Consider the following 26,836-nt stretch of genomic DNA (forward strand, 5'->3'; position numbering starts at 1 on the left):
CTGATATAATCTAATACATGAAATTAGATGAATATACTGTTGCACTTGACAATATATATCTTGTTATTCTCTTGACCGACATAAGAATGACAATATAATACTAAATTTCTTCTACACGTGCAGAAAATTGAAGACGTAGCAAGAAAGAAATCGCTTACGCCAACCAAATAACAGGAACGTGATATCAACAGGACAGGATGTCGGATTATTTCATGTCTATAACAGCTGTAATAATAGTGAAGAGAAGTTACTGTAGATCATGTGTTGTCTTAGCTCTGGGAGGTCCTGTTAGGTCCCATGTGACCATATAGTCCTTTATTATATAAAGATCACATTTCTGGATGTCACAATCTTCCTACTGGGAACTGTAACTTGCTTGGTGCAGAGATATTCAAGTGGGACCGGGACAGAATAATGCGATATATACAATGACTGCCTCCATATTCCTCACACTTCTATACCTTATGTGGCCGCCTGGTCTGCTGGGTAAGTTACACTGTACTTACATGTCCTAGGGTGCGGGTTATAGCTATGTCTGGACATATAGGCTATATACTGTATATATATATATATATATAATCATTATGGGGGTGATTGGGGGTATAGGTAACTTGGGTATAGCTCCAATGTCTGATAGGTAGGTGACCAACTGCTGTTTCGTGGCTACTTTGCTCTAATATTTGGATATTTCACAGTATTGTCTCTATTGTAGGGACATTGGGGCATTTCCTAGAGATGAGTCTGAGTCACCAATATCTATCCTGATACAATCTAATACAGGAAATTAGAGGAATACGATGTTGCACCTGACAATATGTAGTATAAGGCTGAGGTGCCACGTTACGGAAACACAATGTTTGTTGTTGCAGATTTTGCGGCATTTTTTGAGCTAAAGCTATGAATGTCTACATGAGGAACGGGAAATATCTAGAAAGCTCTTATACCTCTACCTTCTGCTTAATCCACTCCTGACCTGACTCAAGTTTGCAGCACATAGGAATTGATAACAATGTCACATAAAAGTCATCACATAAAAGTCTAATGAGCAGAGGCCCAGATGAGGGGAGGAAACATAACTAAAACCTCTCCTGGGCTCCAGCGTGCGTCTTCTGGGCCTACTGAATGATATCAAATACCGCTGAGGTCCAATCACACTTACATACTTTGATCTAGTATTCGGAGTAGTTCTCAGTAGTAAGACCCCGTTATTGGGGCATTGGTGACATACGGTATCTCTAGGAAATGCCCAATGTCTATTCTGAGACAATCTAACGAAATAAATAGGTTTGTATCAAACACTGCACATTCCCCCTACGTCCAACAGCAGCACAACGGATGGGGTATTCCTGTCCATGCGTGCTGTTAGGACAGGTGGAACTTTTAACCCCTTCCCGACATGTGCCGTAATAGTACGGCGCATGTCGGGTCTGTAACTATGGCGACCGCCCGGGAGCCGGGCGGCCGCCATAGCCGCCGGTGTCTACTGCTTTAAGCAGTAGACAACTGGCTCTAATGCCTCCGATCGGTCCCCGGACCGATCTGAGGCATTAACCCCTCTGGCGCCGCGGTCAAAGGCGCCGGAGGCGCCATTTTCCCGGGATCGCCGGCTCCTGGAGCATGCTCCAGGGCCGATGTCCCATTGCCATGACAGCCGGGAGCCTGTACAAGGCTCCCAGGCTTGTCTGCAAATCCTCTCTTTTGCAGGCTGGTCTATGCAGCCTGCAAAAGAAAGGATAATTTTTTGCAATGCATTGCAATGCATTAACATTGTAATGCATTGCATTAGTGATCAGACCCCCTGGGGTTCAACACCCCTAGGGGGTCTAATAAATGCAAAAAAAAAAAAAAAATTTTTAAAAAAAGTAAAAAAAAATATAAAAAATATATAAAAAAGTATTAAAAGTTCAAATCACCCCCCTTTCCCTAGAACACATATAAAAGTAGTTAAAAACTGTGAAACACATACATGTTAGGTATCCCTGCATCCAAAATCGCCCACACTATAAATCTATAAAAATATTTTTCCTGTTCGGTAAACTCCGTAGCGGGAAAAATAGTCGAAAGTGCCAAACTGCCGTTTTTTCACTGTTTTGATTCTGATAAAAATTTGAATAAAAAGTGATCAAAGCAATAACATTTCCCGAAAATGGTAGAACTAAAAAGTACACCCGGTCCCGCAAAAAAAGACGCCCTATGCATCCCCGTACACTTACGTATAAAAAGGTTACGGCCGTCGGAATATGGCGACTTTTAGAAAAAAAATTTTTTAACACAGTTTTGGAATTTTTTTTAGGGGTCAAAATGTAAATAAAACCATATCAATTTAGTATCCCTGGAACCGTACCGAAACACAGAATACAGCGGACATGTCATTTTGGCTGCACAGTGAACGCCATAAAACCAAAGCCCGTAAGAAAGTCGCAGAAATGCATTTTTTCTTCAAATCCACCCCATTCTGAATTTTTTTCCTGCTTCCCAGTACATTATATAGAATAATTAATGGTAGCATCATGAAGAAAAATTTGTCCTCACATGGCTCTGGGAGCGGAGAAATAAAAAAGTTATGGGGTTTAGAAGGAGGGGAGTCAAAAACGAAAAACGAAAATCAATAAATGCCATCGGCGGGAAGGGGTTAATCAGTCAAATCCCTCCCCCCATAAGAGATCAGAGAGACCCCCCCCTTTTTGTTTTTTCTGTCCTGTGTGACTGGACAGGTGGTGAAGGCTCTGTCTGTTTTGGAAGGTGTTTTCAAGTCTTCTTCTTCTCCCTCTGTTCCTTTCCTTTTTTCTTTCTAAGAGGAAGTTCTAGGTTTATTTTGCAGTCGTTCGTCTTTCCTGCTTTTCCTAGTTGTAACTGACATTATTCAGCTGTGTTGCAGTAAGGTAAGCCGAGTCCTCTTTCAGCTTTTCCTCTGTGTCCAGTGCAGAAACTACTGTAAAGCACTATTTTCTATTACTATGGGCACTCTGTTTTTTTTTTGTCAGCGCCTGTGCGCGCTCATCTGTTCTGCAATCACATCCGTGGAAGTCGATTCACCGCCATTATGGTAAGCTCCAGCCAAACTTTTGATATGTCTTGCGGTTTTTCAAGGTGCATTTAGTACATATATACCTGTGTATTATCATTGTTCAATAGGTGCATATTTGTTTATTGCTCACATGATGGTGTATGCTTTAAGTTATAGTTATTGGTGCCCATCTTCCAGCCTGCTGTCCGGGAGTTTTCTCTTCCCGTTTCAGACTCCTTAAAATCATAGCTAATGTGAACAGCAGCCTGTCATATACAGTGAGTTTGAGGATCACTGGATTCCCTGCAACTCACATATATCCAGGTGAGATAAGTTGGGGGGCACCAAGTCCACTCCTAATAGTGAGCAAGTTTCCTTAAAATGGCAAAAAATTTCGTGGCTCAGTCTGTTGGAAAACAGATCTTTATGTTTAAATGCACCAGGTCTAGAGTTCAAGTCAGTTTGCAATCTACCAGAGTTGACTACTGGCCTTTTACTTGATTGTCGGCTACTGGCTGCTGCCACCTATGGTGTCAGCCTGACTGTTGGCTACCTGCCACTTGGGTGGCTACCTGCCTCTTACCTGTTGGCTATGAATGGGCTCGCTACCACTCCTGCCGTGGGCCTCCTATAAGGAGTCTTCTACACGTGATTTTGTAATCTGGGTTAAAGAGTTTATGGAGAGTTCTCTCAAGGACATCTGAGTCTCCATGTCAAAGCTCTCCAAAAATTCTGTGGTTGGATAGGCGTTCCCTCCATTGACAAATAGCAGGTGGCAGAAGAGAGACACTTGTCTGAGAAAGCAAGATGCCATGGAGAGTTGCACTGAGGTGCTATTCATGGTCCTTGGGTCCTTTATCTCATTCAGACAGGTTACAAATTAAATGTTGTTTCCCTTCCTCCAAACATCTTTGGAAGGTCCGTTCAGGAGTACCTGGACAAGGCCGCACTGGAAGGTTAGTACCTTCCTTTTTGTAGGTCGGCTAGTGTTTGTCACCTTAGATCTAAGAGACGCCTATCTTCACGTTCCAATATTTCCTCTCCACAGGCCATTTTTACGATTAGCTGTATTTATGAATGAAACTCTGTGCCACTTCCAGTTTTCGGCACTCCCGTTCCGTTAGAGTCTCAATCCACCCTGATTCCCCCCAACTCTGCTGGTTAGAGTCTCTACTCACGCCAAGGGCCAAAAACACTGCTTTTTAAAGGCTCTACTCATGCCAAGGGCCAAAAGCACTGCAGGTGCAAGGCTCTACTCACGCCCAGGGCCAAAAGCACTGTATTTTAAAGGCTCCACTCACTCCTAGGGCCAAAAACACTGCAGGTGCAAGGCTCTACTCATGCCAAGGGCCAAAAGCACTGTATTTTAAAGGCTCCACTCACTCCTAGGGCCAAAAACTAAATCTCTGCTGTTTAAAGGCTCAACTCACCCAAAGAACCAAGAAATCTCTGCTGGTGCAAGGCTGAACTAAGTTAAAGGGCCTAAAACTCTGCAGGTAGAGGCTGAAGTCACCTGAAGGGCCTCAATCTCTGCTGGTAGCTCAGCTTAAGGGCCTGTAACTTTGTTTGGAAGGGCTCATGTTAAGGGCCATAAAAGTGAATTTTGGAAGGTCTTACCACATCACACACACACACACACACACATCCACAATGACAGTTCAGGGTGGGGACTGTTGGATTTCCCATTGCCTATTCCATCTGTGGTTGTCATGTGGAACGTGATTTATGGGGTGCTTGTTAATGTTTGTTGAGCTTAAATTTGGGTTTGTCTATCCATTTGGGGAGTAAAGAAGGTTTCCAGGTATTTTCCTACTTTGATAGAGGTTTTTTTGAATGTGGAAAGTATGTAGTTGTTAGGCTGTGATAGTGGGGTAATACAGGGACTTTGGTGTGTTAGATGCCCCCAGACATGCTTCCCCTGCTGTCCCAGTTGCATTTCAGAGGTGTTGGCATCATTTCCTGAGGTGCCATAGTGGACTTGGTGACCCTCCTGAGTCGAATAGTGGGATCCCCTGAAACAAAGCATTTTCCCCCATAGACTATAATGGTTCGAATAGTCGAATATTGAGCGCCTATTCGAAATGAATAACGAACATCGAATATTTTACTGTTCGCTCATCTCTAATAGTCATAATAATAATAATAATAATAATAATAATAATAATAATAATAATAAATGTTATTTATATAGCGCCAACATATTCTGCAGAGCTGTACAATTTGTTGGGTTCAAATACAGACAGAAAGATACATTACAAAGAAACTCATTTCACACAATGGGACTGAGGGCCCTGCTCGCAAGAGCTTACAATCTATGAGGTAGAGGGGGTGACACAAGAGGTAGCAGGGGCGGCATTGCTTATACAGAGGTCAGACACTTCTGTAATAGAGGTGACTGTCATTACACAAACATAAAACTGAATGAGCCGTCACTAGTCGTGTCCTTTAACATGTGGATGGAGCTTGGACCTATAAAGTTATCCTGAAATGGCATCATATCATGTGGGGTAATGTGGGAGCGGGGACAGAGGAGGGTTAAATTTTGGGGATTCTAATTATAGTGCGGAAGGGGTTACATTAGAAATTGTGATAGGCCTGTCTGATAAGATGTGTCTTTAGTTTGCGTTTGAAACTGTAGAAGTTGGGAGTTAATCTTATTGTCCAGGGTAGAGCATTCCAGAGAAGTGGTGCAGCTAGGGAGAAGTCTTGTATACGAGCGGGGGAGGTTCTGATAATAGAGGATGTAAGTGTTAGGTCATTGAGTGAGCGGAGAACACAGGTTGGGCGGTAGACAGAGATGAGGGAGGAAATGTATGGAGGTGCAGCATTATGGAGAGCCTTGTGGATGAGAGTAATAACTTTATATTTTATTCTATAATGAATAGGCAGCCAATGTAGCGACTGGCACAGACCGGAGACATCGCTGTAGCGTCTAGCCTGATAGATGAGCCTGGCCGCTGCATTCAGAATAGATTGTAGAGGAGAGAGTTTAGTGAGGGGAAGACCGATTAGTAAGGAGTTACAGTAGTCAAGGCGAGAATGAATCAGAGAGACAATAAGTGTCTTTAGTGTATCTCTGGTAAGGAAAGGGCGTATTCTGGAGATGTTTTTGAGGTGGAGGTGACATGAACATGCGAACGTCATGAAAGTACAGAAAACTCTTTGAATGAGAAGTTGTGTCCAAACTTTTGGTCTGTACTGTATAGCTCTGTGAAATTTTTTTTGGCAGGTGTGGAAGAAATGCTGAAAACTAGCATCAATACTTCTAGGTACTGGCCGACAGTTTTTGAAACAACTCGGCAAGGAGGTTATTCTCACCATCTTAGAAAACTGGACACAGATCTTCTGCGGATGTAGGGTTGCTCCAATCCTTTTGTCTCTTCATAAAATCCCAGACAGACTGTATAATGTTTATATCAGAGGTCCTTATATCTGTGGGGACCTTAACATCCTTCTCCACAGCTTCCCAGCAAGTGCTTTCGCCTCCTTCGTCCACCCTTAACTCTGCTGCTGTTTAATCCACCTCTCCTCCCATATTTCATCACCTCTACCTTCTGCCAATCCTTTCACCGCCTACCCATCACCCAGCGAATAATTTAAAATGTTACCACTGACATACAAAGCCATCCACAACCTGTCCCCTCTATACATCTCCGACCTAATCTCCTGCAACCTGCCCACACATAACCTCTGATCCTCTCAAGATCTCCTACTCTCCTCTGCTTCTATCCATTCTTCACACAGTCGTCTCTAAGACTTCTCCTGTACATCCTCCATACTCAAACTCACTACCACGACACATAAGACTGTCACCCACAATCACAATCTTTAGGAAGATCTTGAAGACTCAGGAAGACCTACAACCTTCAATAATCCTACTGACACCACACCACCATCTCTCTAGCATCATGGAATTAATATAATGATGTCCAGAACTCCTCCTCCAAAGGGCAAAGGTCACCTGCCTAAAACTTTTGTACAATATACTTTTAGGTTGAGGACCCATGTTGTGTAAATGCAGCTTTTTTGTGGCAGATTTTGCTGCAGTTTTTGAGCCAAAGTCAGGGGATTATTGAGCAGTAAGGTGAAGTATAAGAACTTCCTATATATTTCCTATTCCATTTATAGCCAGTCTTGGCTTTGTCTCAAAAAAGCAGCAAAATCTGCAACAAAATACTGTGTTTCCACAATGTGGGGCCTCAGCATAATTTTGGATTTATCTTTCAGTCTTATTGAATGGGGTAAATCTTGAATAAACACAAAGGACTTGTTCACATCTGCACTTTCCTCTATGATCTAGAATGGGCTCCTACCTGTGATGAGAATGGGGGTCCTGTGTAGCCTATAAGAATGGGGCCCATACACACTGCTGCTTCATTCATCTCTATGGGATTGCTGAAGAGAAGCCAAGTGCTATCTTAGACAATCCCATAGAATTAAATGCACCCCCATGTACAACCTGCTGCTTTATTTATATGGGGGCACCGGGGACTGCCAATCTTGTGATCGGTGCAGGTAGGTGATTAATTGTAATGACCAGAATAACCCTAGAAATCCAATAAACATGTCACTTACATGTGATGCTCAGGAAGTTCTTCTGTCCCGTTACAGGCACCAGTGACCCCATCTTTTGTCCTTCATCATGGATTCCTTATAATGGACACTGCTATTACTTGGATAGGGACGCTAGGACTTGGAAGGAGGCCATGTTATCTTGTAGAAGCGAGGAGGGAGATCTTGCAAGTTTGCATAATATTGAAGAAGCGAGTGCTATTACCTCACAGCTTACATTTGGTGAGTATCTAAAGGTGGCAATGTTTGGCTGACAGCTATTCCTCCCGAACCCTCCATACATATTCAACTTGGCTGTACATGTATTATCAATAGGGATAGAGGAATAAGCTACTGCCGGACACCTCTACCGGGGGGTTATCTACCCAACATCACCATACACATTATATGGTCAATCCCATATATTTATAGCATACCCTATCTCTGTAGATCACACATATCTGGAGACTAGAGGTTCCCTTACTCTGTTCTTTTGGCTCCGATGAATGGAAAGGTTTAGTCTATGAACACATCACATTACTGTACAGTCTCTGGTGTAAAGACTGTATTTCCCAGAATGCAAACTCTAGAGCAAGAAGACATTGAGCCAGCAGGGAGCGCTGCAAGATCTGAGCTCAGGTCAATTTGCACTGACTCCAATTGTCAAACTTGTCCTTTCAACCCCATTCTGGTGACCAAGACTTGGCTAGTTAAGAAATGCAGCAGATTGCAGCTCCGAACATCAATAGCATTTACATCATTATCCCCTGCCAACCTCCACAACTATAGATTTTGTTCTCCAGGAACAATACCCACCCCCATCAATGCTGGGGTGACAAAATTAAGCCCGGCACAACTAACCAAATCTATTCCATTACATTCACCTGTTAATGATCACAAGTGAAAGAAATTGGGGAGGGCGGGCTATGAATTAACTTCAGTTAATGTTCACCACAATATGGCTGACATCCCACCCATTAGCACCCAAAACTAGAATAGTAACTTTCACTAATGTGTCCCAGTCCTAATACAATTACAGTCCCCGAAAAAAAACATATTACAGGTCTAACCCATGGATTTGCCTTAAAAAGAGTCTGTCACCAGAGACCAACATATCAACCCAGCCCCGCGGATATGTTAGGATTACCTGTATCAGTGTCCTTATCCTATCTATCTGCAGGGTTGGGTTGATGTGTTGGGTTCTGGTGACAGACTCCCTATAAGTGCAGCCTTGTATACTAGTATGGCCATCTGGTGGAGGTCACATGACCACATGTAACTATTACACATATATGATATTTCTTCTAGGTGATGCGGAGTATGTTTGGCTTGGGTTGAAGACACAGCTATATTTTGAGTGGAGTGATGGATCCCCGGTGACATATACAACATGGCAGAGAGGAGAACCATCTCACCGCAATAATAGACAAGAGAGTTGTGTGGCCTTATCCACTAAGGTAGGACATTGTGCACCTGGAGACCATGAAGATGAAGATGATGGGAACGTTCTCACCTTGTAATACATTCTTACACAGGACGGACAATGGTCAGACCAGACATGTGAGAAAAAGTTTCCATATATTTGCAAAAGAAACTCATTGCCAAATGGATGTGATAAGGTAAAGATCATTATATGTGGAGTAATATAATGAGGACACCCCTGTCCATATACCTATTAGAGTATAGGGGGATCATAAGAGATCATGTCTGTCCTTGGTAGACTTGGCCCAGTCATTTATTATATAAACAACACTCATTCATTTTAAATATATATGACCTGAGCAAAAATGTTAACCAGAATTTTTAACTGATAATAATGGGTTTCAGCAGTCTTGAAGGGGTTAAAAAAATTCTTAAATACTTAAAGGGTCTTATTGAACATGTAGGCAGCATGCTACAGAACAGGAGGAGCTGAGCAGATTGATACATAATGATGTGAGGAAAATGGTCAATCTATCCTGTACTTTATAGATTAATTCCTTCTCGTTTTGGGTTTAGGAGCGCAATGGGTAATCTTACTTAGTGACTGATACACGTCCTTGTTTAAGTGCATAGAGACATAGCTGTTGCTTGCAGAGTAGGACCGCCCACTGGACTATTAATATAAGAATGTGCAGAAGTTAAAACAAATCTGTAACTTGCACTTGTCCTTGAGCTGGTGGGGGAAGACTGGCTGCCATATACTGCACACAGTTAGTAAAGGAGAATCTGCTCCATAACCAACTCTCTCACTCAGAAACAGTCCAAAAATTATCCTGGACATATATAGAGAATACTGACTGTACTGATATGAGTAAAGTGTTTTGGTTGGGATAGAAAGCTCCTATTTCGCCTCAGCATCAGACTAAACCTCTCTTCTTTCTCTCTTATCTCCTTTCCTCTCCATAGACTTCTATAGACATATGTAATCTGAATCATGTATGTGCAGTCCTTCATATGACTGATATAGCAGAGATTTTCAGAGTGAAACTCCATTTTGCAGAGGAGGGGAGCAGGGAATCTGGCTGATCATAACAGAATGAAGTATTTTTCTATGCTAAAATATATTAAAAAGTTTCTTATAATTGCCTGTTCTAAGTTTGTTGAATATTTCATGGGGAGTCAATAGAAATAAATAATGATGTCATCCAATTGCATTAAATGGATTTATTATTGATCTCTCTGTAACCAGGGCTGGAAGAGACACGGCATCTACTGCTATTCAATAAGGGAATCTCCTGGTACATTTACAGAAGCGAGCAGCACATGTAATAATAATGGAGCCTTCCTGCTGACTGTAGAAGACAGGTGATTATTACTTATACATAGTACAGGCGAGTTATGGTCATGTGGTTAGCAGGGGCTTGTTATGGCAGTTATATTGCTATAAGATGATTATTCCTAGTTTGAGGAGGTGGAATAAGGAGGTGCGGTATTCCACTATCGCTTATTAGGTCATGAATTTAGATTGCCTGTCAGTGTAATACTGCTTTGTGATGCTATGTAAAAGTTTGAAAATACAAATGTTCACTCCCCTAAGACATTCATAGTAATAACCCCCCCCCCCCCCCCAAAAAAAAAAAAAAAAAAAAAAAAAAGAAAGAAAGAAAAAAGAAAAAAAAAGTCTGCTTTTTTATCCTGGTAAATGACATGGCTTCACGACTGTTATGAATTTATGTTCATATACTATGTTACACTGCAGGAGACTTCAGCTGTTTGCACTTTGCTCTGTTATCTCTCAGTGTAAACACAAAGATAACACTGCTCATTCTCTGATCTGCAGAAGTCTTCTGTGTCCTGTTCCGCCAGAGGGAGGGGGGAGGGAAATAAAGGAATTGAGGAGCAGACAATCAAGCGGAGCTGAAGAGGATTAAGCAAACTAGGTGTCAAGCAGGTCTTAGAGCTGACGAAAAGCCAGAGCAGGCAGATAAACGACGCCAACAACATGCTCATTATATGACATCCCAGCGAGCTGCTGAGATTCCCGGAACAATCACAGGCACAGCGCACCAACTGTTACAAACAGCTATACTCCAGGTTTCCATAACAACCCCGCCATTTTTATATACTACACCCGTAGCAGGGCCATATGGGTATGCAGAGATATAGAAGAGCTATGTATGCCATGTGTATGCAGAAATGTAGCAGAGCTGGGTATGCTGTGCATATCCAGAGATGTAGCAGAGCAGGGTATGCTGTACATATATAGAGATGTAGCAGAGCTTTACTCCAGGTAACAACTGATGGCAGGTTTTTCAATTATATCCATACTGAGATACACATGATCACATGATGCTTATGCAAATAAAAAATTACATATACCCATGCAAAGCTGAGTCCTCCTGCTAGTATATTATAATAAAATGAAAATAATGAACTAAATATAAGTCTAAATCCCATTAATATTGCCTTCAATTACTACTTCTCGGTACACTTCCAGTTTTTGGCAGAACTCAGCAGGGAGGTTGTTCCCACTATCTTGGAGATGCACAGATCTTGGATGTAAACTTGATCTATTCCCTCTGTCTTTTCATGTAACCCCAGACAGACTAGATGATGTTGAGATCAGGGCTAAATCTGTGGGGTCCATACCATCACTTCCAGGACTCCTTCTCCAAAGGGCACTTACACCACATTTTGCTGGAATTTAGTGTCTCAAATAGTGCCATTGGAAATGCAACTCATCCTGTAATAAATAAGTCCTTGGGGCTAAATGTAAATGTGACATATGTAATGTTATCTTCTTGATGCAGGTCTGAACAGGCCTATCTAACAAGTTTGATCGGGTTTAGACGCGAGAAATATTTCTGGACAGGGCTCTCAGATACCAGGGACAGGAACACTTTTACGTGGGCCAATGGGCAGCAAGTATTGTACACTAACTGGAATGAAGACATGCCAGGTAAGTCCATTCTCCAGACTTTATCTCCATTATGTTGGGCAGTTTTCACACACATGTAGCGTGACACTTTTATAACTGTTTTGACAACCAAAGGGCTGTTAACCAAAATACTTTTATTTATGTTAAACTCTCAAACATGTGTTTCTACTACTTCTGGATTTTGGGTTAATTGGTCGGAATTAATTTTGGGATGTAATTAGATTAGAAAAATAGATTTCAGTGAAATTAAAGTCAAATAAAACATGTGTCTGTGTAACCTGCAGTCTGTAGAGATAGATGCCCACCTAAGTTTGATTGCTGAGACTCCAACTAGCAAGTCATATGCATTAGATAAAACTGTCCGTGGTGCAACCAATGGTTCCATAGTGAGATTGTTCACAAACAACTAAATTACTAGATCAGAGGGGCAGTTAAAAAAAATAAATAAATTGTATGTGCAAATTGCCAACACCTTACTTTGGCTGGCCCATGGCCTAAAATTTATTAAATGTTTTTGGTTGATAGGGACATATGGATCCCTCCGTATGTTGTAGAAGTCCTAATTAGATAATTAATTAACAGGCCTAGATGGACTGCAGCCATCTTCTTTAGGCCTGGAGAACTGATTAAGACACAAGATGGTGGTGTATCAAAAGAGTTCTAATTTTATTGTAAGAAAAAGGTAGTTTAAATACATTACAGACAAAGAGCTGGCTTGGCTATTCTAATCAGTACAACATGATTGGTTATAGAGATATAAGACAAGCCTGGCACATGACTATTGGCTGAGGCTCATTATAATCTGCATCTCATTATAGCTTTCCACACTGGGATGGACTTTCCCATGAAACAAAGAAGGATTCAAAATACTCATGTGTGAGCTAACATCCCAGTATATATCATGGCAAAAGAGATAAGATGACATGCTTCAACCTCATTAACAATAAGCTACGTAGACTCAGTGTCTATACACACTCTAAGTGACCTTCATATACCATAAAATATGACAGAGTGCCCAGATACCATAAGATTAATACTTTTGTTGGTTATGTGTCCATACATCATGTAAAGGAGATAAGAGATATACAAAGTCAGCTGCATCTTCTCAAAATGAGGCCCTTGAGAGATAAGGATTAGCAACCTATGCATTAACGTTCATTATCACATTCCTTAAAGTCTAACAAGGGGCCTCCTTGACTTAAGCAGAAAAATACATACTTATACAGTTTATATGTGAAAGAGTATCAAGATGGCTCACAAAATACAAAGATGGAGGACTTAACTCTAACATGGTATACAAAAGTTTGCTATCAGCAGTCAAGGTAGTTTCTTAAACAATCTCCAGGCAAAATGGACGAAATAGCCATTTCAGTCGACTAAATTCTAGTGCAGGGATAGGCAACCTTCGGCACTCCAGCTTCTGTAAAACTATATCTCCCAGCATGCATACTTGCTCTGCTGTTCTTGGTACTCTTATGGAAATGAATGGAACATGTTGGGAGTTCTAGTTTTAAAACAGATGGAATTCCGCAGCATCTTCCCTGTCTCAGGGCTGTCTCTGCAAGGTCTTTGGCTATAGACTTCTCTCCCTCAGTGGCTGACTAGAACTGAAGGGCAAAGTGTCACAGCGCCAATACTCACTGCTAGACTCACACACACAGAGAACACAAAACTCAAGACAGTTTAAGCAGTGACACTCTGGGATGCTGCATCTGGACATATACTTTTGGTATATCCAAACTTATCATAGATATTACTTAATCTTGGAACCTTCTATGTGAATTAGTTACATTTTTAGCATACAGGATCACATTTTCCCGGCTGGTCTCTACTTCCTGTTCCCATCTGGAGACACAGAAAATGCTCCTCACTGCTGTGACCACTGATTGGCTGAGAGGACATTTCCTGTGTGTAAAGACTGGACCAGGAAGTAGAGACCAGCGGGGATCAGACATCATTGGAACTGGAGCGCCAGGGTATTGGTGAGGTAGGAATCGGTATTATTTATTTTCTTATGCCATGCTGCTCAGTATTAAAGACAAAATTATTCCTCTGGACAATCCCTTTAATTACATTTTAAAGGCAGAAGACAGGGCTGTGTTGCTATGGCAACTGGAAACAAAGCTGGATTATGGGATGTTATAAACTGTGAAGAGAAAGCTAAGTATGTGTGCAAGAAGTGGGCTCATGGAGTGACAACACCACCACCCATCCCAACAACACCAGAACCAACATGTCCAAGTGGTTGGACTCCATCAGCCCATTCATGTTTCAAGGTAAAGAAGTCTCTCCATGTGACAATTACAATATAAAACCGTATGTTGTAGTTTTAGTTGGAGATAAAAATTTGACTTGTGAACATACATGACAATGTGCTCATACAGTAGACTTTCATACCCACCTTGTATATCAAAAGAGTATTTTGGGCATATGTGAGTGATGTCCTGGGTCCTTTTCTGTGACCGTAGAGGCCACTGATTGGCGTCAGCAGTCATGTGCGGCAAGGACTGTTGCATAAACAAGCCCATATATGAGTGCCGGAGACAGGTGATTATGGGAGGTTTTATGTTTCACCTTCAGCCTACTAGCCCAAAACTGCAATTCCTGGACAACTCCTTTAATTATGCAATTTGATGCAGATCAAGTACTGTACATCCCATAATCCCTTTTCCTTTCAGTAATCAGGTAGCTCATTGGGACTGTGATACAGCTTGCTCCCTCTAGTGGTAATTAGTACCAATGAAAATATTGTATTTCACCCTGCCCAGGAAGGAGCAGGACATGCAGAGCTATGTAGAGTGAAAGTGAGCTTTTACCCAGAAGGAAAAGTTTCATAAACTAAGGCTATTATATATTTCTGCAGCAAATCCATATGATAATCCATAAATATTTTACAAGCTTTATTTGGCTTTTCAACAGATGTACCCTGCAAAAAGGTCTGATGAAAAGACCTGGTTTGAAGCAAGAGATTTTTGCAGAGCTATAGGGGGTGACTTAGCCAGTATCACCAGCAAGGAGGAAGAGGAGGCAGTGGAAATAGCGTATAGGTAAGTAGTCTGAAGAGTAAGACATCAAAAAATTGTGAAACAATAGAAGGTTGGTTGTTCCAAAAAGTTTGAGACAAAATAATAAAATGAAGATCAACTAAAACTTAACTTTTACTAAATAGTAATACTATAACGGTTATGATGATAAAAATATATTTTGATGAATGGATTGTGGTTGTGATAAACCTGAAAGCCAAATTAATTCAGTGAGCTGCTATAAAATAACTTCTAAAGACATGTCATGGTCTGAGGAATCTGGAGTCAACTATAATATCTACCCAGGTCAGTCTGTGAAGCGAACCTAGGAGTGTGACAAAAGTTATCACCACCCTATGTTTGCTGTGTGTTAGTTACATTCTATCTTCACTGACCAGCTGTAGCGCTCAACACTATGCAGACTATTACTCTCAATAAATCTCAACCATTCTGCCTAAAAGAAGTAGGTAATGATGACCCAATCTGATGATCAGTAACTGTCCCCATGTGTTCCTGCACTGAATTAAACGCTTTATCAAGGGACCATCTGGTAAGACAGAGAGAAAACAAAAAGAGAGCTTAGGAAGGATATTGAGATATCCACCGTCCAGTGGCACTACCACCACACCTCAAGTCAATATTAAACTGACCACAACAGCGGCCCCCACAATTCTAAAATTTATAGCCCAAGACCCTGGGGGCATAGCTGTCTATGATACCAGCAAATTGAAGTAAGAGGTGCTCCTAGGTCTGCCCTAAATATGCCTAGTCATGTTAGTGGCAGCCGCCAAACGGGGGTGAAGCTTGGAGACATCAGTTAAATGTCTCGCCATCGAGGCCTGGAAGTGTTATGGATCATGGATCATCTCATCCTGTCTGTCAGTGTATACAGATATACTAAAGCATCCTGTATATCTGTGTATATACAGTATTACTATAGCTTCAGCTCATCATGTCTGTCAGTGTATATACAGTATTACTGTAGCCAGGGCCACACCTCTAATGAGGCAAAGTGAGGCGGCGGCCTCAGGCGGCACTTTGGAGGAGGCAGCAGCTGCGGCATTTAGATTTTATTTTTCTTACTTTTTTTTTCTAAACTAGCGCAGGAGAGGTCACTCTGAAAACAACCAGAGCTGTCCTGCGCTGGTTTAGACCTATGCGTCTCAGCACAGGTGGTGTCATCACACCGCCTGCGCTGAGACGCAAACATCTTATTGCCGGGTGCAGAGGAAGCGGCGGGAGCAGCAGCGAGTTTGGTAAGTAATGGTACTTTTTTTGTTGTTTTATAATAGGCGGCCACCTGCTGGAGTATCCCCAGCAGGTAGCGGCCTATTTACCTACCTCCCGGGGCCTGCTAGTAGCGGCCCCCCGCTTACCCTTCTACTATAGGCCTCGGAGGGTGGCTGTGAGCAGACCTGGGCCCAGACCGTGAACCCACTATCGCTATTATACTCAGGGGTCTTTACAGACCCAAAGTATAATAATAGGAGCCCCAGGGGAGGTGAGAACATAATAAACAGTGTTATTCTCCTCTCCGGGATCCGGCTTCGGTTCTGTATGGTAATGTCTGAGACATCACGTGGTCTGGGATATTACCATACAGGCCCAAACCTGTTACTGTTAGCACAGTCTTCAGGCCTGTATGGTAATCTCCCAGAAATGACAGGCCCGAAACCTGCTAGGATTAACATCGGATCTCGGAGAACTGAGTAAAACCGTTTATTATGTTCCCTCACCTTCTGTTACGTTCGTGTTTATGCTCAGACACAGGAAACGGACTGCAGAATGCACCGCTAAGGGAACAGGGGTGGGGAACTTTCCCAAACGCTACAGCGGCTGGCTAGGCCCTGCCTGCGGGTGCTGGTCGGCTGTCCCCAAGCTAGTCTTGGCCCTGTCAACTCCTGTCTCTCTAAACACGGAGACCTAGCCGATAGATAGTGAGAGAGCTAAAAGAGTTAAGGACTGGGGATACTAAGGTGGTCACCCCTAAAGAAACCAAGGTGCAGCTGCAGACAAAACAAACAGGATGGGATGTGCTGGACAACAGACACGCAGCACAACACAATACACAACAAGAGAATGAGGAGAGTTTTATGGTCAGCAGGGTTTATTAAAAAAACAAACAAACAAATGAAACCCTACAGAGCCCTCTGGGCCACTGACTACTAAAAACCTGGTGTGAATACAGACTAACAGTTCCTGTCACTGCCAACTAAAATAATGGACCAGGTGCGCTCTGTTACCAATCAGAGGCATGCAGTCAGAGCAGCCGCACAAATAAACAAACTGGCTAGCCTGAACTCCAGGACTAGCCAGAGACCAAGTAAACCCTGTGTGTGGTAGTTCCACCCAACCACCCAGGCAACTACTGCCAAGCCCACTCCCAGTCACCCTGTCTGGGAAGTATTGCTAGCTGCCCCTACAGAGTTTGTACCACACATACAAGGCAGCATGCTGCCTGACTAACTGTGGCATTGCTAGCTCAGGGGTCATTTGCTAACTAGGGCAATTCTAGTTTACAGGCTGGAACCCATACATACATACACACATTTCAGGGTTTGGAATGTAATCATAGAGCGCCGGGCTTCCAGACCAGCCCCCTTATATAGGCAAGGGGCGGTCACCAGCAAATAGCCCAGCTGCCCAATCCGAGCGTCTATTGGTTGACTCCTATGTCGATCACCCAGTCGACCATGCCCGGCTGCTGCAAGGCAGATTAACCCCTGCAACCCTGGATTGTGCAGAGTAACAGGCAGCAGCGCCCATATCATGGCTGCAGTTACTGCACAATCCTAACAGAGAGGGACAGTGGAAAGGTGAGGAAAGTGTTACACAGCACTGGGGCAAAACAAACAAGACAGTGTCAGGCAACCAGAACTGAAGGACAGGGTAGAGTAGAAGTGTGGAGGGGTAAACCAGACTCACACACAAGGCAACACTCACACCACTTCCAAATCAATTGTAATTTCCACAAACAATCCTCCTCCCTGAGCCACGAATTCAAGTTGGTTACAACGAAAACCGGCAACAACTGAAGCCAGCCCTCTTCCTTATACAGGCCCCAGAACCATCTGATAGGATGATGGTAACAACTAGAGATGAGCAAACACTAAAATGTCCGAGGTTCGAAATCCGATTCAAACAGCCGCACACTGTTCGACTGTTCGAACGGATTTCGAACCCCATTATAGTCTATGGGGGAAAATGCTCGTTTCTGGTGTACGCAAAATTCGATACAATTATACTTACCAAGTCCACGAGTGAAGGTCGGGCTGGATCAGGGGTCCTTCCCCTTTCGCCGCCTGAAGCGAACTACAGAAAGCCGCCCCCCCCCCGTGCCGGGGGAGGGGGCGGGGTGGGTTGTGTGGCTTAGCGGAGGGGGCGTGTCAAATCTAAGGGGGCGGGGTTTTGCGCCGTTCGCCGGCAGAGAGCAGGCCCGGAGACTGCCTGCGCTCTGCCCGAGCGTGAGGGGACGCTGCTGGAGCAGCGCTGCTCCAGTGGCCTCCCCAAACCACCGCTCGGTGCTAAGCCAGTCCAGGACAGCTTGTCCTGGACTGGCTTAGGTTAGCAAAAATGCCGCCCTCCCTGAGGCCCTGGCATAGCGCCGCCTGAAGCGCTCGCTTCAGGTCGCATCATGGGAGGTGCGGCGCTGGGCTGGATCCTCGGAGATGTCTTCTCCCCGGCGCAGGGTCCCCGCGTCTTTTTCCGCCTGGAATTCACTCTGCCTAGGCCTCGGGCCTAGGCAGAGCCGACTGCGCATGCGCGGGCACGCACGCACGCGCAGTCGGCTCTGCCCAGTGAATTACAGGCGGAAGACACCGCAGGGACGCCGCACGGAGAAGACATCTAAAGGCCTTTGCGGCACAGGTGTGTTTCATACGCTGCATCACCAATGAGATATCAGTATACAAGCATTAATATGGGCTACCTGAGGTATACACACACTATCTGCCTCCTGAGGAAGCCTGTTGTCAGGCGAAACGCGTCGAGGCATTCTAACCAAGGGGTCTTCAGTGTAACAGCCGTACGAGACACATCATCATGTCTACAGGTATCTAATGTCTACAGCATATATTTAGTTCAGGTGGGGATATTGGCTATGTGATATAGTGTATTTAGACACCTATATACAATTATTCCGTATAACAGGTGTTCCATGTCTGTACTCTTTAACTCTTATTGATTTATGGTGATTTGTGGGGTTGCCATTTATAGTCTCTGCAGATTCCATTATTGCGGATTGTGTTATATATCCTGTAGGTACTAATATACATTTGATGTGTTTGCACTCTGCTTCTATGGACACTTATCTTCATTGCAGTATTAGTCATTTTACTCACCTGTAATCAGTTTTTGATACCGTGTATTCTTACACACCATCTATAATTGCTAGTATTGAGGTCCAATACCCATTTTCTACATACTGTATATTTGTTACTTTATTATATTCATGAGGTGTATGAATGCATATTTATGGTCATTGTGTGTGTTTTAGATTGTTATTCAGTAGCATGATTTTGGTTGTTTTGTCAGCTGTTACATTGGTTTACATCCGTGTATTCACTACTTTTCCATCTGTCTTGCTGATCATGAATTTTTATGAATTTTGAATAATAAAAATTATAATATTTTTTATATATATATGGACTGTGTAATTTTGTCTATGCGGCCTATTGTTTAGTTTGGTGTACGCCACACGGAGAGGACATCTAAAGGTAAGAGAAGAACCAGAGTTGATTGGCAGAATGTATAGCATTCTGCCAATCAACGCTGGTTCTGCATCGAACCTTCAACCTAGTAGTGTTCGATCGAGTAGTGTTCAATCGAACACTACTCGCTCATCTCTAGTAATGACCAACACCTGAGGTTCAATCCAAAGAAACCTTTAGTGTACTCTGAAGGCTGATGCTAAATATCCAAACCAATGGCCCACTGGCAAGGAAACCACCAGAAGACCACAGAACACAAATCCCCAACCAAACCCCACCAGAAAAACACACAAATTTTATAAAAGCATTCAGGTCGTGACACCTCCCCTGGGGCTCGGAGGTGGGTTCATGGGTGGGCCACTGTGGGGCATAATAAAGGTTGCAGGGTCCACTGTAGCCCCTGTAACCTCTATTATGCCCCACAGCGGCCCCTTGAAACCTCTATTATGCCCCACAGTGTCCCCCCTGCAACCTCTATTATGCCCCACAGTCTATTGTGCCTACTGTGACAGAATATGTATGTGTGCAATATGTAGATAGATAGATAGATAGATAGGAGTTGGGTGCATGAAGAAGTTAGGAGTCAAAGATGTCTGTGTTGCAATCTTTACAGAGCCATGCCACAGGAGGAAGAAGTGGTCGAGGAGGTCCTGGAAGAGACGGGAATTGTGTTAAAACGTATCATGTAAGTATTACTGCACAAAATATTACTGCATTGAATTCACTGTAATGTTACCACTCCCCCCAAAATATGAGCACCCCAACCCTACCCCTGGGATTAAGTCACGTCCGAGGGGTTCCTCTTTTGATTGTCCACCTCAGGCAGCAGAGAGGCTAGGTTCACCACTGACTGCAGCACTTCATCAGGTATATCGGTATATATACAGTATTACTACAGTAGCTCATGTGTGTCAGTGTATGTACAGTATTACTACAGGATCATCTCATTATGTCTGTATATACAGTATTACTGAAGCATCTCATCAGGTCAGACAATAGCATCATCCCGTAATGTGTCAGCATATATACAGTATTACTATAGCATCATCTTATTATACTGTATCTGTCAGTGTATATACAGTATTACTATAGCATCATCTCACCATGTCTGTCAGTGTATATACAGTATTACTACAGTATCTCATCATATCAGTATATGTACAGAATTACTATAGCATCATCTCATCAAGTCTGTCAGTGTATATACAATATTACTGCAGCATCTCATTATGTGTGTCAGTGTGTATATGTTACCGGCAATGTATGAAAAGCCGCCGTTCTATAGAATACCTAGGCATTGTATATGATGCCTGGCATTTTTAGGCAATGTATGAAATGTGAGAATCATGACATACTTTCCCTAGGCTTTGTATATTATACCTAGGCATTCTATAGAATGACAAATGCTAGTTAGGCAAAGTATGAAAAACAATATAAGGGGGCGTTCACACTACCGTCGGTGTCCGACATGCAGTGTCCACTCCTAGTGTCCACTCAAAATCTGTCACGGACACTAGGAGCGGACACTGGCTGTGTCCGTGACACCTGTCATTCACTTGAATGGGCATCGGGTGCATTCTTTTGCACTCCGTGCCCGTCCTTTCCTGTCCGCAAGAGAAGATGTCCGACTTCTCAAGCGGACAGAGGAACCCTGCATGCAATAAATAAAATAAAGTAAATAAAAATATAAATGATATTAAAAATTCAAATCACCCTCCTCTCCCTATAACATATATAAAAGTAGAACTGAAGAATACACTGGGGCACAGTGAAGAAAAAAATGGGGTGGCGCTCTCCTCAATGGCATAAACACAGATGATAGATGCAAGACACTTTATTGGATAACGCGTTTCGGGGTTTGGCGTAATAAGAAAGCACCCCTTCGTCAGATCTATGTTAATAAACATTAAAAAAGAAAAAAACACTCGTATATGCATCCGAATAAAAGATAAAAAAAAGTAGTACATGAAGAATCATTAGCATAAATACAATTCTGAAGGAGTTATAAAGATTCAAAATGAACAAGTGATACAATTAAAAAAAATTATATATATATATTATATAATATATATATATATATATATATATATATATATATATATTTTTTTTATACATATCCAGAGTATACTATATACTATACATGTCCAGAATATAGATCATGAGATTTGATATGGTTTACTAATAATCTTTTGTTTTTTTTTTTTTTTTTTGGACATTCACTTATGTACTTTTTATACTATTTATTGACTTGTGTAAATATATATATATATATATATATATATATATATATATATATATTTACACAAGTCAATAAATAGTATAAAAAGTACATAAGTGAATGTCCAAAAAAAAAAAAAAAAAAAAGATTATTAGTAAACCATCTCAAATCTCATGATCTATATTCTGGATATGTATAGTCTCAAAGTAGATGCAAAGACAAACATATCAACAGTCTCTCACAATTTTTTTGTATATATCAGAGAGTTAGTTGTTGAATGATAAGTAATTAGATGTAATAAAATACGATAATTAAACATGATAAATACAGCTATGTGATGTAGTCAATGAGTCATAATAACTCATATATTCCTGTTGGAACAATAACAGTGATGCTGGACCATATAATGTAACAAATCATAATCAGACTCCTATAATGTTCCCAGTGGAACAATTATAAACAGTGGTGGCAAACAAAACACAACACACAAATTGCTATAGTGTTGTCAGTGTAACAATTGCAGTTAGCTCTGCACATATTTTGCGGTTCCTAAGAACCGTGAACCTGTCGTGTTTGAAAGCTGAAATTTGTTCCAGGATTGTGGCTCTAAATGAGGAAAGAACTATTATGGCAGATTTTTGCATGGCGAGAGATGCTATGCTTGAGGTAGCCACGCTGGACATTGGATCTATGGTTGTTTATACGTATATGGAACAGAAGTGTGGTGCGTCCAACGTACTGTAGGTTGCAATTGCATTCTAAAAGATAGAGTCTGATTGACAATTAAGATGTTGTTTGATATTAAACGTTTCGTTGGTGCAATTACTTTTGAATTGGTTAGTTTCATGGGATATGGAAAAGCAACCTTTGCACCTGTTTTTTTTTTGGCATCTGAATACCCCAATCATAATCAGACTCCTATAATGTTCCCAGTGGAACAATTATAAACAGTGGTGGCAAACAAAACACAACACACAAATTGCTATAGTGTTGTCAGTGTAACAATTGAAGTTACAATTCAGTATTACTGAATACAGGAAGGTCACAGAGATCAATGCCTAGTAATAGATCTTCAACCTCTAATTTCCAGGCGGGTCATAGAGGTGAGTCTCTTATAGAGGTCTTATGTCTCGTCAGCATTGAAAGCTTATCACCCCTCGTCCCTGTGATATTTCCAATAGATCTAAGCATCACACATTTGTGGCCTCCAGAACCATCCGTACATCTTCCACCACGATTGCTCCTTTAGAAGAACCCAAGGTCACTTCAAATATTACTTCGGCCTCCAGAACCATACATACCATCTCCACTCTATCTGCCCCCTCAGAAACATCCAAGGTTACCCCTACCATTCATTCGGCTCCTTCGAGTCACTCCAACGCAACATTACAATCCCACAGCAATCGCAAGGATGCTGAACCAATGGATATTACTGAATCCAGGGTTATTACCAAATCTAGGGACACTAATATCAAAGAAGTTACAGACATAGCTTCTTCACCTAACACCATATAAGATACCACTTGTTCTAACCCAGTAGTTGCCAAAATTATAGACTCCATAGAAGGTTTAAATATACATACAGTTTCAGCCTTATCCTTTCCCTCTACCTCTTTTGGGAATAGAGAAGATGATTCATCTACACTAGAAATTAGTGTCTATATCACCTCATCTCTCTCAGATGACTCTCTCATTACAGGATACCAAACCCCAGCTGCGAATATGCCCATAAGTCATGTTCACCCACCCACCAATAAAGAATTTTTTACTGCTGCTGATTTGACCGCCAAGGTTCCTTTTTTTTAGCCCTTCCCGAAAACCTCTCCACAAGTCACGTTTCAAACGAAAGAAACCATTCATCCACCTATAGACACTGTCATCTTACAACCTCGCATCCTAAAGGAATCGCCCATAAAAATTACCCAGTATTTTTGGCCTATTCAGCTCCCCCTAAAGAAAGCCTTAAAAAGAAAACCAGAAGAGGCTGTAGAGGGAGAGGTAATAAACGACCCTCTAAACCACCAGTCACAGATGAAAAGTTCCAATCACAAAAAGTCCAAGATAAATCTACAATAAAAATATTCAACCTATCAAATTACAAACTCAATGATATAAAAACCAAATTGCTCATGAAGGGTTTGTCTTTTTGCCCCACTGATAGGATCGATGAATTCAGATTATTTCTGGACCTTAATAACTTCATACGAAAACTGACGCTCAAAAGGCATTTTGAAATTATCAATAACAGACTCCCCATTACCACTTCCAGTGAAAAAATAGCTTCTTCTCTTTCTCAAATTGAGATTTTCAAACAATTACACCCCAACTCTCCTCCACCTAAGGCTACCAGCCTCAAACCCAAATCAATATTTTTTATCCCATTGAACACAAAGGTAATCATCTAGATACGTTTTTTACTATAGTGGCCGAATCTTTTCGCAATATCAATAATATCACTATCTAGCCTAAGGGCTCGTTCACATCTGCGCCCGTTCTCCGTTCTGCAGGTTTCTGTTTCCTGTATAAAACAGAGCATAGACGGAAACCTGCAGGAGTCTCTCACCCATTTATTTGAATGGGTGAGAGAGATGTCCGGCCATGAGCGGCGGTGAGCGTTTTATGCTCTCCACCGTGAAACCGGGTTTTATAATCCGGACACAGAGTCGGACATGCAGTACTCTGTGTCCGGATAAAAAAAAAAACGGTTTCGCAGCGAAGAGCATAAAACGCTCACCGCCGCTCACAGACGGACCCACAGAACGGAGACCCTGAATGCAGGTGTGAACCTAGCGTCACTTAGACCAAAAGAAGAATTTAACGCCAGCTGAATATAGGTCCCTCAAGAAACTTTCCTCTAACACCACCATTGTTATTTGTAATGCGGACAAAGAGGGTACTGTAGTATTTATCACATTTTTTTTTTTTTTTAAATTTACTCCTTTTATGATTTTTAGTTTATTCCACCACCACTTCTTAATATGCACCATCATTTATTTACCATTGTCCATTAAACAATTACTTAAGGGCAAAAGTAAATATCCCTTAATCTTCCATAGAGTTTTTCATTTTTAACAAAAATGTATTAGGTGCTTTAACGCTGCGATTAGTACTCTGCTATAGCACCTCTAAGTCCATTTTTATGTTTCTTGTCTCCCTTGCATGGATCCTAGTAATGTATATATCCTTTTATATTCTCACTTGCATACTTGCTTATTCTATCGCAATAGTGTCCTTTACCTACTCTTTAGATGCAGGAAACATTTATATAATTAATCCAGAGCGATGCGCTTTTACACTCATGCGCATGCGCGTTCCTCAATTTATGCCAAACGAGCAGGGTCTCGTTTCTTTTATTCCCCTGACATCAATGCACAATACCAAGGCTATATAGGCTGCTTCTCTTGGCGCCAAAAGCATATTGTGCTTTCTACAAAGGACTCTGCTGCACCACATATCCGGAGGTAAGACCCCATGTTTATAAAATACTTTTATCTTTCAATAGACACTTCATTCCTTTGTCTCTGCAAATTAATAATGTCAGCCACTTAACCTTGGTCTCAATGAGCCCAGATATTTATACCACTTGCATTCACATACTATTCGCCACTCTTCATTTACTAGCTATTGTAATAAGTTTTTTTTTTTGTTTTTTTGTTTTTGTACATATGTTACACTGACAACACTATAGCAATTTGTGTGTTGTGTTTTGTTTGCCACCACTATTTATAATTAGAGATGAGTGAACACCAAAATGTTCGAGGTTCGAAATCCGATTCGAACAGCCGCTCACTGTTCGAGTGTTCGAATGGGTTTCGAACCCCATTATAGTCTATGGGGAACATATACTTGTTAAGGGGGAATCCCAAATCCGTCTCTGGAGGGTCACCAAGTCCACTATGACACCCCAGGAAATGATGCCAACACCCTGGAATGACACTGGGACAGCAGGGGAAGCATGTCTGGGGGCATATAAATCACTTTATTACATGAAAATCCCTGTCAGCTTGCGATTGTCGCAAGCTAACTTTTTCCCATAGGAATGCATTGGCCAGCGCTGATTGGCCGAATTCTGTACTCTGGCCAATCAGCACTGGCTCTGCTGGAGGAGGCGGAGTCTAAGATCGCTCCACACCAGTCTCCATTCTGGTCCGAACTTAGACTCCGCCTCCTCCAGCGGAGCCAGCGCTGATTGGCCGAATTCCGTACTCTGGCCAATCAGCGCTGGCCAATGCATTCTATTGGCGTGATGAAGCAGTGCTGAATGTGTGTGCTTAGCTCAACTACGCTGGTGGAGTAGTGCTAAGCGCACACATTCAGCTCTGCTTCAATCAGCGCTGGCCAATGCATTCTATTAGCGTGATGAAGCAGAGTGTGCACAAGGGTTCAAGCGCACACTCGGCTCTGATGTAGCAGAGGCGAGGGTGCACAAGGGTTCAAGCGCACCCTCGGCTCTGATGTAGCAGAGCAGAGGGTGCACTTGAACCCTTGTGCACCCTCGGCTCTGCTACATCAGAGCCAAGGGTGCGCTTGAACCCTTGTGCACACTCTGCTCCGTCGTAGTTGAGCTAAGCACACACATTCAGCACTGCTTCATCACGCCAATAGAATGCATCGAGTTTTGGCGCACTTTACCACGCGGTGTTAGATTCGAACATGGCGTACAGCGTGATATCCGATTGAACATGTGTTCGATAGAACGCTGTTCGCTCATCTCTATTTATAATTGTTCCACTGGGAACATTATAGGAGTCTGATTATGATTTGTTACATTATATGGTCCAGCATCACTGTTATTGTTCCAACAGGAATATATGAGTTATTATGACTAGAGATGAGCGAACACTAAAATGTTCGAGGTTCGAAATTCGATTCGAACAGCCGCTCACTGTTCGTGTGTTCGAATGGGTTTCGAACCCCATTATAGTCTATGGGGAACATAAACTCGTTAAGGGGGAAACCCAAATTCGT

The 26,836-nt window shown here is 42.2% G+C and overlaps 1 protein-coding gene across 1 annotated transcript in view; it reads left to right on the top strand.

Annotated features, from left to right (window-relative positions):
- Positions 1–407: 407 nt before the first annotated feature.
- LOC142200948 (macrophage mannose receptor 1-like) overlaps positions 408–26,836 on the top strand; it is a 95,187-nt gene continuing 68,758 nt past the window's right edge. The window contains exons 1-9 of the mRNA XM_075271701.1: positions 408–486; positions 7,619–7,801; positions 8,867–9,015; positions 9,094–9,177; positions 10,230–10,345; positions 11,791–11,939; positions 14,001–14,194; positions 14,838–14,965; positions 20,264–20,335. Coding sequence (XP_075127802.1) covers positions 429–486; positions 7,619–7,801; positions 8,867–9,015; positions 9,094–9,177; positions 10,230–10,345; positions 11,791–11,939; positions 14,001–14,194; positions 14,838–14,965; positions 20,264–20,335 — 1,133 coding nt within the window. The 5' untranslated portion in view covers positions 408–428. The remainder of the gene's footprint in view (positions 487–7,618; positions 7,802–8,866; positions 9,016–9,093; positions 9,178–10,229; positions 10,346–11,790; positions 11,940–14,000; positions 14,195–14,837; positions 14,966–20,263; positions 20,336–26,836) is intronic.

The sequence above is a fragment of the Leptodactylus fuscus genome, chromosome 4, assembly GCF_031893055.1.
Source record: "Leptodactylus fuscus isolate aLepFus1 chromosome 4, aLepFus1.hap2, whole genome shotgun sequence".
NCBI lineage: Eukaryota > Metazoa > Chordata > Amphibia > Anura > Leptodactylidae > Leptodactylus > Leptodactylus fuscus.